The 15,823-nt window shown below is 44.5% G+C and overlaps 1 protein-coding gene across 2 annotated transcripts in view; it reads left to right on the plus strand.

Moving 5' to 3' along the window:
- The window catches only part of PLXNA1 (plexin A1), a 644,822-nt gene extending 629,707 nt beyond the window's left edge, over positions 1-15,115 (plus strand). For both annotated transcript variants that reach the window (XM_029601328.1, XM_029601329.1), the window contains one exon: positions 7,370-15,115. In XM_029601328.1, the coding sequence (XP_029457188.1) occupies positions 7,370-7,465 (96 nt within the window). In that variant the 3' untranslated portion in view covers positions 7,466-15,115. The remainder of the gene's footprint in view (positions 1-7,369) is intronic.
- The last annotated feature ends 708 nt before the right edge of the window (positions 15,116-15,823 follow it).

Genomic DNA, 15,823 nt, shown 5'->3' on the forward strand with positions numbered 1-15,823 from the left:
TTAATTGGCTTAACTTACAGCAGAAGGGACTTAGGTTAGATGTTAGGAAGAACTTTCTCAGGCCGATGCGATATCATCGCATAAAATAAACGCGCGCACATCCACCGCTCCTGGATGCTCGATGCAATAGGCAAATGAACTGCTGCGCTAAAACAGGTTGCGCGGTGGGTAATTTGTGCATCCCTAGCCCTCTGCGTCAGGTGCCCAGGAGTCATGGCGGGGGCACCCACAACAGCATGCCAAAGCTCCCTCCCCACCCCCAGTAGGGCTGTCGATTAGTCCGTTTCACTGACACTTTGTCGGTGAAAGGATCGATCCCCTTTCAGGACAGCCTTTTTTTGTAGGGAGGGTTGAGGGATCTTGGCAGGATGGTGTGCTCTGCCTGTTCTGTTGATTTCAATATGGTACCTTTTATGAGAACGATATTCACTAGAAACATTGAAAAAATATATAGTTTACACCTCTCCTCTCTTAAGCATTTGTAAAACACAGCAGTATATTTACAGAAAAAAAAATGTTTAATTAAGGCAGCATCCATGTTGCTATTTGTGATCACTGCTGCCTTTGATTCAAAAAGCCTATCAATTTTATGCTCACCACAGCCCGATACTTAGAGAGAATACTGGAGCAGCATGCACACAAACTCTCTCACATACACACTCACACACAATAATACACGTGCATATCCACTCTCATACTCTTTCACATGTATATATGCTCATTCATGTGCACACACTCAATTCTCCTCCTCTTCCGCACACACTCATCTCAGTAACTGCAAACCCTTCACTGGCAAACACTTTGAGAAGTAGCACAAACCCCTCAGGACTCAAACAGCAGCAGTGCAAATATTATACCATGCCCTAGGACACTAATACACCACCTACTGCTCCAAAGCCCCACAGAAAACCTACATGCCAGCAGCAATACTGCACCTCAGTCACACATGCAGAGCATAGACAGGTCCTTATCCAGTACAGAATAAAGGACTACAAATTAGAAACTGAAACAGGCAAGCAAAAATAAAATGGGAAGCCCGAGAAACCAGACTCTGAACAGTGGAATACTGAAGAAAGAATAAAATACAAATATGTATTGCACATTCCCAAAGATAACATATACCAATCACTAAAAATTAAATTTTTTTTAAAATTTTTACTTTTGTTGTCTGATCTTATTTTTCTAATCAGATGGTCCCAGGGCCCCCCCCCCCCCCCCCCCCCCCCCAAATGTTCCCTTTCTCGGTCTTTTTTATACTTTGTTTTTTTTTACTCTCTCCACCTATCTTCTTCACTTCCTCCTTCCATTCACAGCCATATACTGGCAGTTACACCTCCCCCTCCTCCATACAGACACCCACAGGCTCTTACCCTCGCCCCACACACACAGAGGCAGGCACCCACACATACCCCCCCACCCACAGGATCTCACCCAGCCGCCCCCCCCCCCAACACACACACACAGCCTCTCATCCACCTGTCCCAAATACACACACAGGTTTTTAACCCCCACATACTTACAGCCTCTCTCACACACCCACAGCATGTCACTCACCCAGATAGTCATACACACACACACCCCTTCACATGCATACAAGCAGTCTCCCACATACACAGTTACCACACCTCACTCAGCCACACACAAGACCTTGGCCTCAACTTCAGCCACCGGTGGGATGGGGTCCACGGGCGTTCTCTGCATCTTCTCTCGCTCGCTTACTCTTCAGCTGCCGTGGGACAGGCTTCACGGTGGCCTGCCAAGTTGTGGGGTGGGCGGCAGCAGGAGTTGCGTTTATCCGAACGCCATCCCCTGCTGCTGTGGGGATGAAATCGCGGTAAGAGCTGCAGGACTGGCTGCACGGCAGCAGGAGATGTCATCGGGATAAATGCGACTCCTGCCGCCCGGGAGAAGGTGTAGGGAGATTTGATGCCACCGGTCGGATCAGGTAGGGGTTTGATTTATCCCTGCCTGATCCGATCCCTGCGCAGGGGGGCTAAAAGCTGTACGCAGCCGCACACGTACGCAGCTTAGAGGGAACAGTGATCAGCATATTTAGTGCCTCAGCAACACTGGTGAGCATTTCCACAATTTGCAGGGGCCTCTCTTCAGTTCAGTAATAACCAATGCTGTGCATACTCATTTATCGGGCAGAATCAGAGAGGGCTGCCTGCTTGCATCTATGAGCGCAGCCTCAGCCACCCAGCACAGTTACTTGGACAAAACCTGTGACTTACATTTCCCCCTGCTCCCTTGCTAAATTTTGTTTGGGTAACTCGTTTCCTGGACAAGAATGTACCTGGGTAAAAACAGCTGGCACTGCGGGCATCCCTGGGGCGCGGTCCTGGACTTGGCGTTCATGCAGCCAGCTTGCACCGGGTGGACAGGTTGGGCCAAGAGGTTCTTCTACCGCTTATCCTCATCTAACTGGGCTCTGCAGTATACCAGAGACCGGCGGGGGGGGAGGGGGGAGGATGCATTAATGCGGAATCCGATTTCCTCAGTCACCTGGGTTGCAGGCATCAGACAGGAAAGCCATGCCAGCATCTCGAGGGTAAAGCGCACAATCAGCTTGCAGGCAGCTACCCTCCTCGTCCCCGAGGCCCTTCAAAAGCAATGCACTGGCATAGACTTTCTGTGGCTTTTCGGCACGCCTTTCCTTATTTCTAATGGGATTAATAAATCGCAGCTGCTCCTTTTGTTTGCTTTCGTTCATTAAACACAATTACAAAGAGCAAGACTGCATCCTCTTTGGTGCAAAATGAGAGAGAATAATCTTTCCTGTTGTTCAGTGAAATAATATGTTGTCATTGACTGTGAATGAAAATCATAATTTATTTTCATTCGGGTACTTCCATCTCTGTAATCATCAGCTCTGGCTCCTTCTAGCCTGTGACAGGCATTTAGCTCTTGTACGCCGTCTTGGGCTTCCTTTGCTAGCGTTGCGTTCGCAAGTGCAGCGAGATAAAAAAGATCATTAATAAAACAAGAGGCAGGCTGTGAATCTTTTGACATGAACAAACTTTTAATTTGCTTGCTGCCTCTAGCTGGTGGATAGGATTTCCAGTCTTTAGGCAGATAGGAGCTGGTGATCTGGTTCAACACCATCATTTTCGGATGGCAGCATTTTATGGACTGCTGGACAGAGTAACTCTTCAGCTGTATTTGGAACGGGCAGTAGAAATAGAGTCCCCATTGGTGGCACGGTATATCCAGGGACTGTGGTATTTCTAAGCATGTTTGGAAAAGTCTGTTATGTGACAGTGGTAAAATGTGTTTATCTGTGTAAATATCTATATAAATACACTTCACCATTTTCATATAAGACTTTTTTCAACGTGCTTACAGATGCCTTGGACTCTGGAAATACTTACATGCATTGTGCAAGGAAGCTTGAGGATGGGATATGGCATCTTGAGCCTTTATTCACAACTAGCCAAAAATGTTTCCCTAATTTAATAAGACCCTCTCTCTCACTATTCCTAATCTGGTCATTGTAGCAATAGTCCTGAGGCTGAAAGCCATGCCACAGGGCTGCTTCTGGAACCCTGTATCATGGGCTCTCCAGTTGGCCACTAGGCATCACCCCAATGACTTTGCCTCCCCGCCACCCTGGGATTTAGACGACCCAATCCGGGAATTGAACTGGAATTCCGCTGCATGGTGGCGTGCAGCAACGCCGGTGACTCATCAGGCCGGCTCAGACTTGAGGCAATTTCGATGGAGAATTTTGTTGTGAGGCTTTGTCTTGTCATCTCTTTGCACCTTGCACGAGTGAAAGAAGTCATATAGCACCTACTGCTTTTTGTTCTGGTTGCATGGATAGATATCACCACTGTGCTTATTTCCATGCTGTCAAAATACAAAGGTTATCTGCATCGTTCTTCCTTAGTGATTAATAGTGACTACATATTGACAGAAAGCAGCCCACCTGTCTTTGTAATAATAATGACATTTTTATTGTATATCACTCTGTGATTTTTATGCTGACGATAATCAGCTGATTTTTTTCTAGATTGTTCCGATTATTCTGTTGTCCCAGCTATGTTTGAATGTGTGAATGCAGTTAGTATCTAGATGACTAAGAATGAATTAGTCCTTAATCATTAATTCATATGAGATATATCTCCCAGTTTGCAATCTTATCTTTTGGTAAATCCAACTTAAGAATAGCTTCATTAGCTTTTAAAGCCCTTGCTAATAATGTCCCTTTCCACTTTCTGTTCACACTCCTGCCCATTTGCTATAGTCAGCTGGAACTTGTGCCCTAGTTGTTCCTTCTTTTAAAATCCTGCGAGTGCTGAAACTAGAGCTATGGCATGGATGCTCTAATCCTACGGAATTCACTTCACAGGCTTTCCCAAAATGATTCTTGTAGGTAGAGTTATTGTACTGTCATTTTGTTTTTGTCTGTATTGCTGTTAGATAATGTGATTATACTGTATTTTATTGATTACATATTATGATATTTATTTTTTGATTATTTTATGATTGTTACAATTAATGAATTAGAGGAATATAAATGATTACAAATAAAATTATTTGCTTACAGTAAATGGTGTTTTTCCATAAATAGCAGGATGAATTAGCTATTATGCATGTGGGGGTGACATCATTCAGTGGCACCAAACAGACTCGTCTCGCCTAGCTAGTACAGCTTTGAGCTCTACGGAGCATAGGCAGGAGTTCCTATGTGGATGTTGCCTCCTCAGAAACCAGAATCGATTCTTGTTCCTGACCCGAATATCTCATGGAAGTGAGTGGCAGGATACAGCAGAGTGGGTCAGATGTCTCCAGGCAGTATCCTGCAGTAAATAGTCCGGTGGGGGAGATGGCATGGACACTAGGAGACAGCAGGGCTAACAAATCTCTCTCTCCACTAGGCTTGGGTTGAGCAGCAAGGAGACAGGCCTGTGCAGCTGGTCTGTGTTCCTCAACCCAGCAGCATTGGGTGATATACAGGCTTCAATGCCCCCAATGCCAGCATTCCATGCTCTGGAACTTCCTGGAATGCAGCGATGAACTTTGAGTAGATGATTTGGTAGAAGGTGGTGCTGAGCGGGATTGTTGATGCAAGCTGCACTGATGAAAGTGGGAAACAACAGCATAGGAGCAATCTTGTTGCTGTTTGACTCCACGGCCTGCATCAAAGGTGTCAAGAAAGGAGAAGTAGTCTGCATTCAAGATTATAGGCTGTGGCGCTGCATGCATCAAAGATGCACCATGCTTCAGGGAAGACTTCAGTCACATCAATGCATCATGCATTGACGCGGAGGATATATCGTACATTGACTGTGATGTATTGCGTCCTGATTGAACCAGTGCTCCATGTGTTAGAGGGAATGATGCGGTGCATGTGGATGGTGACGGTGCATCAATGCACCGTGCATGGAGGCTGCCAGCGCTGATGCATCTCGGTGCACTCTTTTTCATCGATGCTGTTGGGTCAGCCGAGTGTTGGCATCTCTTCTTCAAAGCAGATCGGCTCCTGCTACTTGACCCCGAGGCCTCGGATTGATGGGAGACTCTTTGAAGAGATCCAATTCAGTCCTTTATCCAAGAAGTCAGACTATACTGCATTGTGGGTGGAGGAATGACTGTGGCTCTGAAAAGACTTATGCAGCTCCTTTATCTGATGGGCCCTGGATCGCTGGAATGCGGGGACAGCCTCTTACAGGCGTACCAGTTTGTCTGGTCATATTTTCAGTGAAGACAAATTTAGCAAAGCTTGTGCCCATCCATGATGGACATAATCTTTCCGCATATGCAGCTTTTGAACCTGCTCAGGGTGCTCTTCTTCTTGGCTGGTATCTGAGAGGAAGCCCGGAGTGCAAAGAGCTTTCGCAAGGTACATTTTTTTTTTTTTTTTTTTTTAGTAGTACTTAAAAGTGCTATTGTTGGGGCGGCCAAGGCAGCGAGGCAACAAAAAGGAGAGAAATGGAAGAGTTAATGTGAAAAATGGAACAGAGAGATAAACAGACCGAGGAGGTTCGTGCAGGAAGTCCCGTGTATGCTTAGTAGGGCTCAAAGCTCTGTTAGCTAGGAAAGATGAGTCCATTTGGTGCCACCAGATTACGTCACTCCATGCATTATGGCTAATTCAGCCTGCTTATCAACAGAAAATAGTATTTTCTCTGTAATTTTGGGATATGCTTCTGTGTTTCCTGATTTCCTACCTCCCCTCTCTTCCTTTGCACATATGTTTTCACAGAGATATGTATCAGAGGTGTGCCTTCTTTTGATAAGGATAAATGATAGTTGGGTGCCATGAGACTGGGAAACTGCTAGAAGGTAGAAGGAAAGCGTTGGACACTGCTGGTCAAAGGATATTGCCATGCATTGTGTTCACTATCTCCCGCCCCTCTGTCTTTGTGAGCTTTCTGTGTAACTGTAAAGATCACATCTGATGTGAGGCACTAGGAAATACATTTGTACTCTGTCCGAGCCTGAAATGCTGGCATGCTCAGAGAAATGAAATCTCAATGCTGAAATGTCGGCGTCTGGCATTTTCCGCATTGTGTGCGCACCCTGCATAATTACAGAGTTCTCCACATAGACAAAGTTACTTAGCAGACTGGATCTCCAGGGGTTTTATGCCCAAGTATTTGGTCAAATTGCCACTTATGTAAAAAGAATAAAATAAGCAACCACTTGTTGCTTAGCAACAGAGCCATGGGGGCAGGTTAGCTAGAGAAGAAAATGGAAGGGTGATAGCGAAACCTGTCTAATCCAACCTTTCTGTACTAAGGACATTTTTCTGTATTTAGGAGAGACAGTCCCTTGTCTTTGATGTGATAAGACTACATTACTAAATGTTCCAGCAGGTTACTGATAAGTCATTTATCTCATCTGGTGCCCATGGAGGGATAATCTGGTGATATGCTGGAGAGCACTTGCAGGGTCTTTTAGAACACCTTGATGATAAAATATTTCATGAATGGAGAGGGTATGTCACAAAACTGGAGAGAGCATCTGCATAAAACTTTGGCAGCACATCACAGATTAACCCATTTTCCTCTTTTCAGCATAAATTGTTCTCTTCCGATATTCTTTCAAATATTCACAGGTCTGACCTGACTGGGAAAGGATAAAGGGCCAGTTAGATGCAAGTACAGCATAGCACACTCTATACAAGCCTCTTGGTCCCTTGCCATCAGAATCTGTGTGCAAGGCTTAGTGTGAGAAATAATCTCTACTCCAAATTCTTACAGCCAAATTTTGCAATAAAACGGCTTGTCACACAGAGGAAGCATTGCATGTAATTCACAACCACCAAAGGTTTAAGGAGAAATATAACTTGTAGAAACTAAAGCTGTTGAATTGTTTCTCATGTCCTCACACTGACGTCTGTCTTCCTCTTACCTTTCTGCAGATTTTAGCTGCTTTGGAGAAGGATGAGCAGGCCCGGAGGCAGAGGCTGAGGAGTAAGCTGGAACAGGTCATTGACACCATGGCCCTGAGCAGTTGAAGAGAGAGAGGTGAGCCCCAAACAGGATTCCCTGGTAGTACATCCCAAGAAAGAGAACAAGGGTTCGTCGGCAAGGGCAGCACCAGACACAGCACTTGGTCTGTCAATGTTCAAAACCTTCAATAACAAACAGTAAAGGTATCTATGTAAAAAGAAAAATACCAGAGAACAAACAAGTCAAAAGACCTAGTAGAACTGCTCAAGGAGTGATGCCGGAAATGCTACGAACGGTTGCCAAGGACTGAGATCAGTGGAAAGGAAGTTATAAAGAAGCCTGTGCAGCATCCACAAAGAACATGGAAGCATGACTGGATCCCCCTGGTCATGTGACATCTCTAGATCACATGACAAAGGCTTGACAGGACTGCACTAACTTCTAGGCCAATTTTTGTTCTTCTTGTACTCAATTGCCCCCTCCCCTTTCCCTCCTCTCTCTCTCTGGCCTTCTGCCACTAGTGTTACTGCTATATTTGCACAATTTACATGAAATAGGATTTTTAAGTAAAAAAAAAAAAAATTAACATAAAAAAGGAAAGTACAAAAAGTGTTTTAAATTTTGAATCAAGAAGTGAACAAAGAAAGACTGCTGAGAAGACGCTTTGATATTTCATAAACGTGTTCTGTGCCATGTTTTATTTGAATTGTTTAGTGCAAAAAATAATTTTGTTTAGGTAAAGATATGGTATAACTTAAATGTTCTATGCCTAGTGAGTAAAGATTGCAGTGGGAGGGAGGGATACTGGGCCCTGGAGAGATATTCTGGTGTAGTGACAGCAAACGGTCAGCAAGTTTTGGTTTCCAAACTTTCAATTCCTTATTAGTGGGGCCTCCTATTTCTACTATTGTCAATTCACATTTAGTATCTGTCTCTATATCTGAATCTGTCTATATAGAGATAATGAAGGAAGCACACTTGGAGGTCAGCTTCTCTCCCACTATAAATTCCAGCTGTGTGCCTTGGTAAAATTCATCAATAAGGTGTTGTATACCTGTAATATACAGAGTTTTGCACTCTTGACAGCCTAAATGAGGTCATTTGTGGTCTTGGAAGAGACCAATGCTCAGGTGCTACCCTTAGCCACCTCCACTGGCAAATTAGTGTAACTTGATTTTACACTGAGAAATCTTGTTAGAGAGAGACTGACTCTGATTTGCTCTTATTTTTGTGTTCATGTAGAAGCTGAGGCTTTTCTGTCGGGTGACCAACTGCCCGGTTTTCGACCGGAAGGGTAACCGGACACTGTAAAACCCGGTCAGGCAAGGCCGGGGGCCAGTCAGTGGTGGCAGCCTGGCAGCGCTCCCATCACCTGCCTGTTTTCGGGGCTCAGTTTGATTCTCCTCCTCTGCCACAGCTGTGCCGCACTTGTTGCTGCTTCACGCTGGCTTCTTGGGAGTTGCAGAGGAAGAGGAGAGTGGAACTGAGCCCCAAAGGCAGGAAGGCAGAATCTACCTAGGAAAAAAAAAAATCAGCGCTCGATTTGATAGGGAAAAAAGTGGGGGAAGCAGCTGCGGCCGGCTGGCCCCCGCCCCCCCCCCCCCCCCCCCCAGCCTCTGCTCCCCCAAAGTGTCTGGTCCTGCTCCATGGAAAAGTTGGCAACCCTGCTTTTCTCCCATTCTGTGTTTGAGGGGTGTGGGGGAGGGGGGGGGGGAAGGACTCATGAGTCCCTTTAGTATATCTGACTGGGATTTTTAGTTTCTGCTGTGGTAAGGGTAAACTCACGACTATTCTGACTACGGGTGCCAGAAGTTTTGGTTTGGTTTTTTTTTTGGACAACATGTCTGTACAAGAGGAAACAATTCAGTTATTAACTTCAGCTTCCCCTGCCTCCACTGAGGTTTATTTCCCTTCCGCACAGAGGTGTCGCTAGATCCGGCTTTATGAAAGGGCAAGCTCTGAGGACATTGGCCTTGCCGGATTCCTCCAGCTCCAGTGTTTCCAGTGCGGTTGGAGCCTGCTCAAGGTCCACGCTGCCCTGTTTTTTTTTTTTGGAGGAGGCATGGAGCTCCAGTACGGTGAGCATTCATTCACAGCCCACTCTCAAAGGGCTCCTGGCACCGGCTGCCTGGCTGAGCAGTAGCTGAGCCCAAGAATCAAGCCTGCCTCCTTATGGTAACGCGCCGCACTGCCATTTGGCTTATCCAATACCATGTTTCCTTAAGGAAAAAAGCAATGGCTGACTCTTTCATCCAGAGAGTAGCATTATGGTGACATTTTACTGTGCCATGTAGATTTAAAAGCAAAGCTCAAGATCTGAGGTCTCTCTGAGCTCCACTGTGACTGCCATACACCATGGGAAAATGCGACTTTGCCCCTTTTCATTATCATTTTTCTCTGAAAAGGCTTGATTTAATTCTTTTCTTTCTTACACAGCGCTAAGTTCCTGAGCTGCTCAGGCATTCAGCATCAGCAGCCCCCCTCTCTCTTTAAAGCTGAATTAATGCAGCCGCTGAGGGCTTTCTGAGTGACAGCAAAAGGCCTAAAATCCTACAAGGAGGAGGTTTTTCTCACACTGTCATTATGCAGACTAACATTCAGGAAGGGGGGTCATTGGTATTTCAGACAATTTCTCCCCCCTCCCCAATTTACAAGGAGCTAGATCTGAGCATGAGAAGCTGCGGGACACAGGTGCCTCCTCCTGCTCTACAAGTAATCCTCCCATTAGAGCAACGAGTGATTAAAAGCAGATGCAGGCTGCCGGAATCTATTTCAGCATCAGTGGAAAAGGACTCCCTGGGGGTGTGGAGGGGAGTGGGGCATGAGACTTTTTAAAAAATATTCACCTTTCCTGTGTCTATGCCGCCCATTCAGTGATCATCCAATATACTAAGATGTTGGTTAAATTGTTTTTTTTAAGCAGAGTATTATTGTTATATCAGTCCACTTGAACACGTAGAAATAAGTGTAGCAAGACAAATTATAGAGGAGACCTTTTTATTGGTCAGTTAGGCTCTATGAAGGGAGCAGAGCTCTGGAAAGCTCATCACAGCGCTCTAAAAAGGTCCCACTTACAACTTGTTTGACAGCCCGATTTATTTATTTATTTTTAAAAAGGGCTCTCATCTCTGCTCTCCTACCCAGTTTTGGATTCCCTGACTGGAGCTTACATTGGATCCAAGTGATTAGTCTAAAATCTGACAGAGAACAGGACTTGTCAACTCTTTTTTTTTTTTTTTTCCTTTCCTTTTTCATTTTCCCACTGCCTCTCTTCTAAAATATCTCCGACACCAAATACATTTCATTGGGCTGTTAAGATCTCACTTGCTTCCTTCCAGCAGATCTCCTGTGTAAATGCTATCAAGCTTTAGCGTGCACAGAATGAATTCTGTTTTAGGAGCTTGAGAATATTTTGTGTTTGGCACTGCTCCATTTAAGCTGTCTGCCTTGTCTATCCCTCTCTTCAGCAGTTAATGCTGTCCATCTCAAACAGAACCAAAACTTTGTTTTCTGAAACAGGTTTTTAAGAACTTCTTGCAGTGCTGTTCCTTTAAATTCTGCTATGAGCTCAGTAATTGGGTCTATGTAGTATGTACCGGCGGGAGAGTAGGAAGTGCTGAGGAGAAGTGTCAGGTAAGGACTCTTATGATAGTGTAGTTTATTACATTAAAAAAGTAAGACATCAAGATAAACCCACCTAAGACTTGTAATATTGCCTTCACAGGACAATTAAGCACAAGCATAGTCCGAGCTGAAAGAGACAGAAATGCCGAGACTTGTTCAGGCCAGTGTCTTAGTTTAATGTAAAAAGGATATGTTGTTTTTAGTTTAATGATCTTTGCATGCCCCTCTGCTCCTCCCATTCCTCCTACGAAAGCAATCCCCTCAACTGCTTATTCCAGGCTACCGAAGGCTTGGCCAGGAAGTCACAGTTCAGAATTAGGATTCTCTTTCTTTTGTGAAACTTCTCAAGTCCTTGGGGGGTTTCCAGGTAGGTCCATGCTTTTAGATTGCTGGTCTGGTGTTGGCCTAGGTGAGAGCCATAGTGATGGACATTAGCTGCAAGGCTGTGCAGGAAAGAAAGATGTCAGGGATGCTGCAGATAGAGAATGGCAGACAAAGGCCAAAATGTTCTTCCAGTCTGCCCAGTGCTGTTTAGGATTGCAACCGCCGCTCCATGTGGATTGTCCCAATGTATTCCTGGAAGCACAAAGAAGTTAGGCCACTGTTCTTATGGGCTGAGCTGCTACTCCACGCAGTTTGCCCAGTGTTTCATTACCTTTAGCTGTCTCCAGGGATCCTCTTATTTGTCCCACCATCTTATTTACATTTCGTTACTGTTTTTGCTTCCGCTGTCTCCTCTGGAAGGACATTTCAGACATAAACCACCCTCACGGTGATTAAAATACTTCCTGACATTGTCTTTGAGTCTGCTCCCTTGGAACTTCACATCATGACCCCTAGTTTTACTGTTTCCTTTCCATTAAAAAAACGCTTTGCTTCTTGTGCATTAAATATCTTTCAAGTATTTAAATGTCTGTATCCTATCCCCCTTTCTCTCCTTTCATCAAGGGCATACATATTGATGTCCTTCAGTCTCATCTCATAGGGCTTTTGGTGTAGACCCTGCACCATTTTGGTTGCCTTTCTCTAGCATCTCCATGTCCTTTCTGAGGTACGGCATCTAGAACCAAACACGGTACGTAGGTGTGTGGCCTCACCAATGCCCTGTAAGGAGGCACTACCATCTCCTACCCCCTCCCCCCACCTCAGATTTGTGCAGACTGGACATTTATTACTCTGCGCAAGTGGGAAAAAAAAACCCCTGAAAGCTGACAGAATTCTCTTTCTGCTCACCCTTCCAATTTCATTTACCAGTGTAGTGCCTACAAAACTCTTGACTCTCCTTAAAGTCAGATTGCCTGTGCACACATTTCCATGTTGCTAGTCACTATGCTAACTGCTAAAATGTTGTGGAGCTCTACAGGCCCCTTGCAGTTTTGCTGTCACTGGCATGGGATTTTGCAGTATTTTAGTGCTTGGCACACTCTATTGAGGATAGTGTGTTTGGGTACTTGCCAGGTTCTTGTGGCCTGGTTTGGCCTCTGTTGGAAAAAGGATGCTGGGCTTGATGGACCCTTAGTCTGACCCAGCATGGCAATTTCTTATGTTCTTATGATATGCACATGGGGGCCTGTGCAATAAAACTCTTGGTAAAAATTCTACCATGTGCTCGGTAAAACTTATGTGCATATTAAAAATCCGTGCTATACAAAAGATTTCACTACAAGCACAGTAAATGTTTCCCTCCGTACCATGGCCTTGGTATTAATGTAGACTTTTTTTTGTGTTATGTACACATCAGCTGCATCCTGAAATCCCCTATGCTTCAGTATTCTGTCCCTTTCACTTTAGACTGGTTACCACAAGGGATTTCCTCTCTTCCCCCCCGCCCCCCAACCATCCCTGAAACTATGATGAACCCCCCCCCCCCTGCCCCCCTGAGGACCATCAACCTCTGCCCCCTACCCTCTCTTCCCCCAATTATTGCCCCTGCAAGGCATCCACCTGACACCCCCCTTCCCCAATTCCCACAAGGCATCCCCTTCTGATAGACTTCTCTCCAACCCCTAGTCTCCGACCCCACAGGAAACATGTCTTACCATGCTGAAAGGGCTAGGTCTTCATAGGCAGGAGGGACATCAAAGATGTTTCATCACTGATATGAGACATTGGTAAAACACCTCTAGTAGCATCATTCAGCAGTGGTGCAGACAGAAACGGTCTAACGTCCCTCTGCCTGTGAAAACTCCGTCCCTCTGAACTGAGGACATGTTTCTTGAGTGGTGGGGAGTTATGGGATGCCTATTTAGGGTTCGTGGGGGGGGGGGGGTGGGTGAGAGAAAATCCTCCTGCTAACCAGGCCAAAATGAAAAGGGATAGTTAGAACAGGAAATTTTGGGTTGCTGCATGCATGGAAATATTTAACACATGATCTAAGGCAGGCAGTACATTTTTGCCTTTACAGGGTCCACAGCCAATAGTGGGTGGAAGGCTGCATCTCTCTCTCTCTCTTCCCCCCCCCCCCCCCCCTCTGTGGGCGTGGTAAAACATTATTTGCATAGAACATTCCTTCATTTACATTAATTTTAGCACTACACATTAATCTTTTGGGGGGAGGCGTCATAAACTGCTTATTGAGGCCTTATTGAATATCATGTTATTTGTAGCCTTTAACGTGTAGGTTAACTTCCATTGCGTGGGCCCCCCAATGTCAGACTTGCAGTCTATGTAACTAGAACACCCAGATTATCAGTCATGTGAACATGAATTACTGCAAAGCTGATATCACACAAATTGTTGGCAAATATTACATTTATTGACAAGTAATTTATTTAATTTAAAATTTTTCTTTAGTCTGCCTTTCCAAATAATGCTTGTGGTGGCTTACAGCAAGTACTTATGCAGCTGGGGCAATCCTATGACGTACTGCTCCTATTCACACATGCCATTTCACAAGGTCTGGGCATGTATGTGTATACTTTTGTATGTATATACAAGGTACTCTGTATACTGTACACATTACACTTATACATCTAGTTCAATCAAAAACCAAGTTGCACATCTGCATCACAACTTCTTATTATTGCAGTGCAGCAGAGCGTGAGACTCAAGGCAGAGCTGATATTTTATGGAATCCGTTCTTGGACATATTTTTAAGGGAAGATGCAGAACACACCATTGTGTAAATACATAAGTGAACAGGGTTTGGCAAGTGAACATTTCTCTACTGTACTATAGTTTAGCAGTCTGTAGGTATGGTATCCAAAGGCTATCTATAAATTCATCTTTGTAGAATAACTGTGGGTCACCTACCACAACCACCATATAAATATCTTCAAACCAAGTAGGAATTCTCTTTCTGCTGTCACTGCAGATAGAACATCTGTCCCGTGTCATGTTTGTATGTACTCTGGTGCTATGGCACAGTCCAGCTCCCTGTGAACCATATATGAAACTGTGGAAATGGACCAGTTTGACAGAACCAAGATTAGGAGGGTCTGTTTTCCTTCTACAAGCCACAAGTTGACTGGGGAGGGAGAAGAGGGGAAGCAGGCGAGCAGCTGTTTCTACGTGTCCTGTCAGCCAGATCCCCGTTTCCTCTCCCTTCCCTCCACCCCTCAACAGCAAATCAAAATGGGGAGTCGTATGCCCCCCCCTGCTCTCTTTACTAACGCCTGGTTCGTGTTCTTACTTTTTTGCATGATTCTTGATTGATCATCTCATTTCCGTCATGCCCAGGGGGTTCCTTCATGAATTTCTCCTGTTGGCTTTATCCTTGGGCCATGCCATGTTTTCCTGCTGCCAGAGCTCATGCAGAACAGCTCAGAAAGTGCGATGCTGGCTTCAGAAATGGTCATGCAGCCGCTTTGCGTGGGGGCTTGAGAGGAAGGCCGGGTGATTCCTGTGTTTAACGGTACATCCCAAATCAGCCAAGGCTGCTTTCTTAAAATTCACCCAAGCGCCAGTATGAACAAATGAAGTTTTTAATTAAAATTGTGTGTATATATATACATATATATTGTACATATATATATATGTGGCTTTAGTCATGTTCCTGTGCCCCAGTGGGGTGCTCTATAGGTAACAAAAAAAAAAAAAAAAAGAAAATGGAAGAAAAAAAGATGGACACAAGGAGAAGGCTTCTTCTCTAATCTGTGGAAATGCCAGATACACTGTAATCTGGAAGGAATTTCCAGTATCTTATTCTAAAATGGAACAATTTTTGGAGCTTGCAAACCCCCCCTCCCCCCCCTCTGAATTTCATTGTAGATTTCTTTTTAAATTAAGGTAAAGAAAAAGAAAAAAGAAACACATGGTGAAAAAAAAAAAAAGCAACGTGGATGTGAAAGTCTCAGGATGTATGGGGGAGGGCCCTGCAAACTTTGTGCATGATCACACTAGACCTTTTAGTATGAGTGTAATATTTTACAACTGCAAATGTTGGTTGATGGAAATTATAGATCTTTGGATCTCTTAAGTTCAGGTTTTAATTAATTTGTCACTACTTGTAAACGAAATGAGTTTTATCGTCTACGGTTTGTTTCATAGAATGGTACTCAAGGTTTTCTGTATTCATGTAAATGACAGAGAAGTGTAAATAGACCATAGGAAAGAAATTGTATTGTTTCAGATTTTTTTTAATTAGAAAGGTTCCCCTTACTCTCCAAAGGGGGGAGGAGGGGGAGCAGAGGGGGGGGGAATGAGGGTGTCATTAAATCCTGTGGAGGAGATTATTTGAATTTCTTTTGTTGTCAAATATTACGAGTGACTACTTTTTAATGTGATGCCACTTTTGAAAATTTGTTTGTACTTTAAATGAGGATACGTTTCGTTGGGCCAACATGAATTGTCCAAAGATG

The sequence above is a fragment of the Rhinatrema bivittatum genome, chromosome 4 (genome assembly GCF_901001135.1).
Source record: "Rhinatrema bivittatum chromosome 4, aRhiBiv1.1, whole genome shotgun sequence".
In the NCBI taxonomy this organism is placed as follows: Eukaryota; Metazoa; Chordata; class Amphibia; order Gymnophiona; family Rhinatrematidae; genus Rhinatrema; species Rhinatrema bivittatum.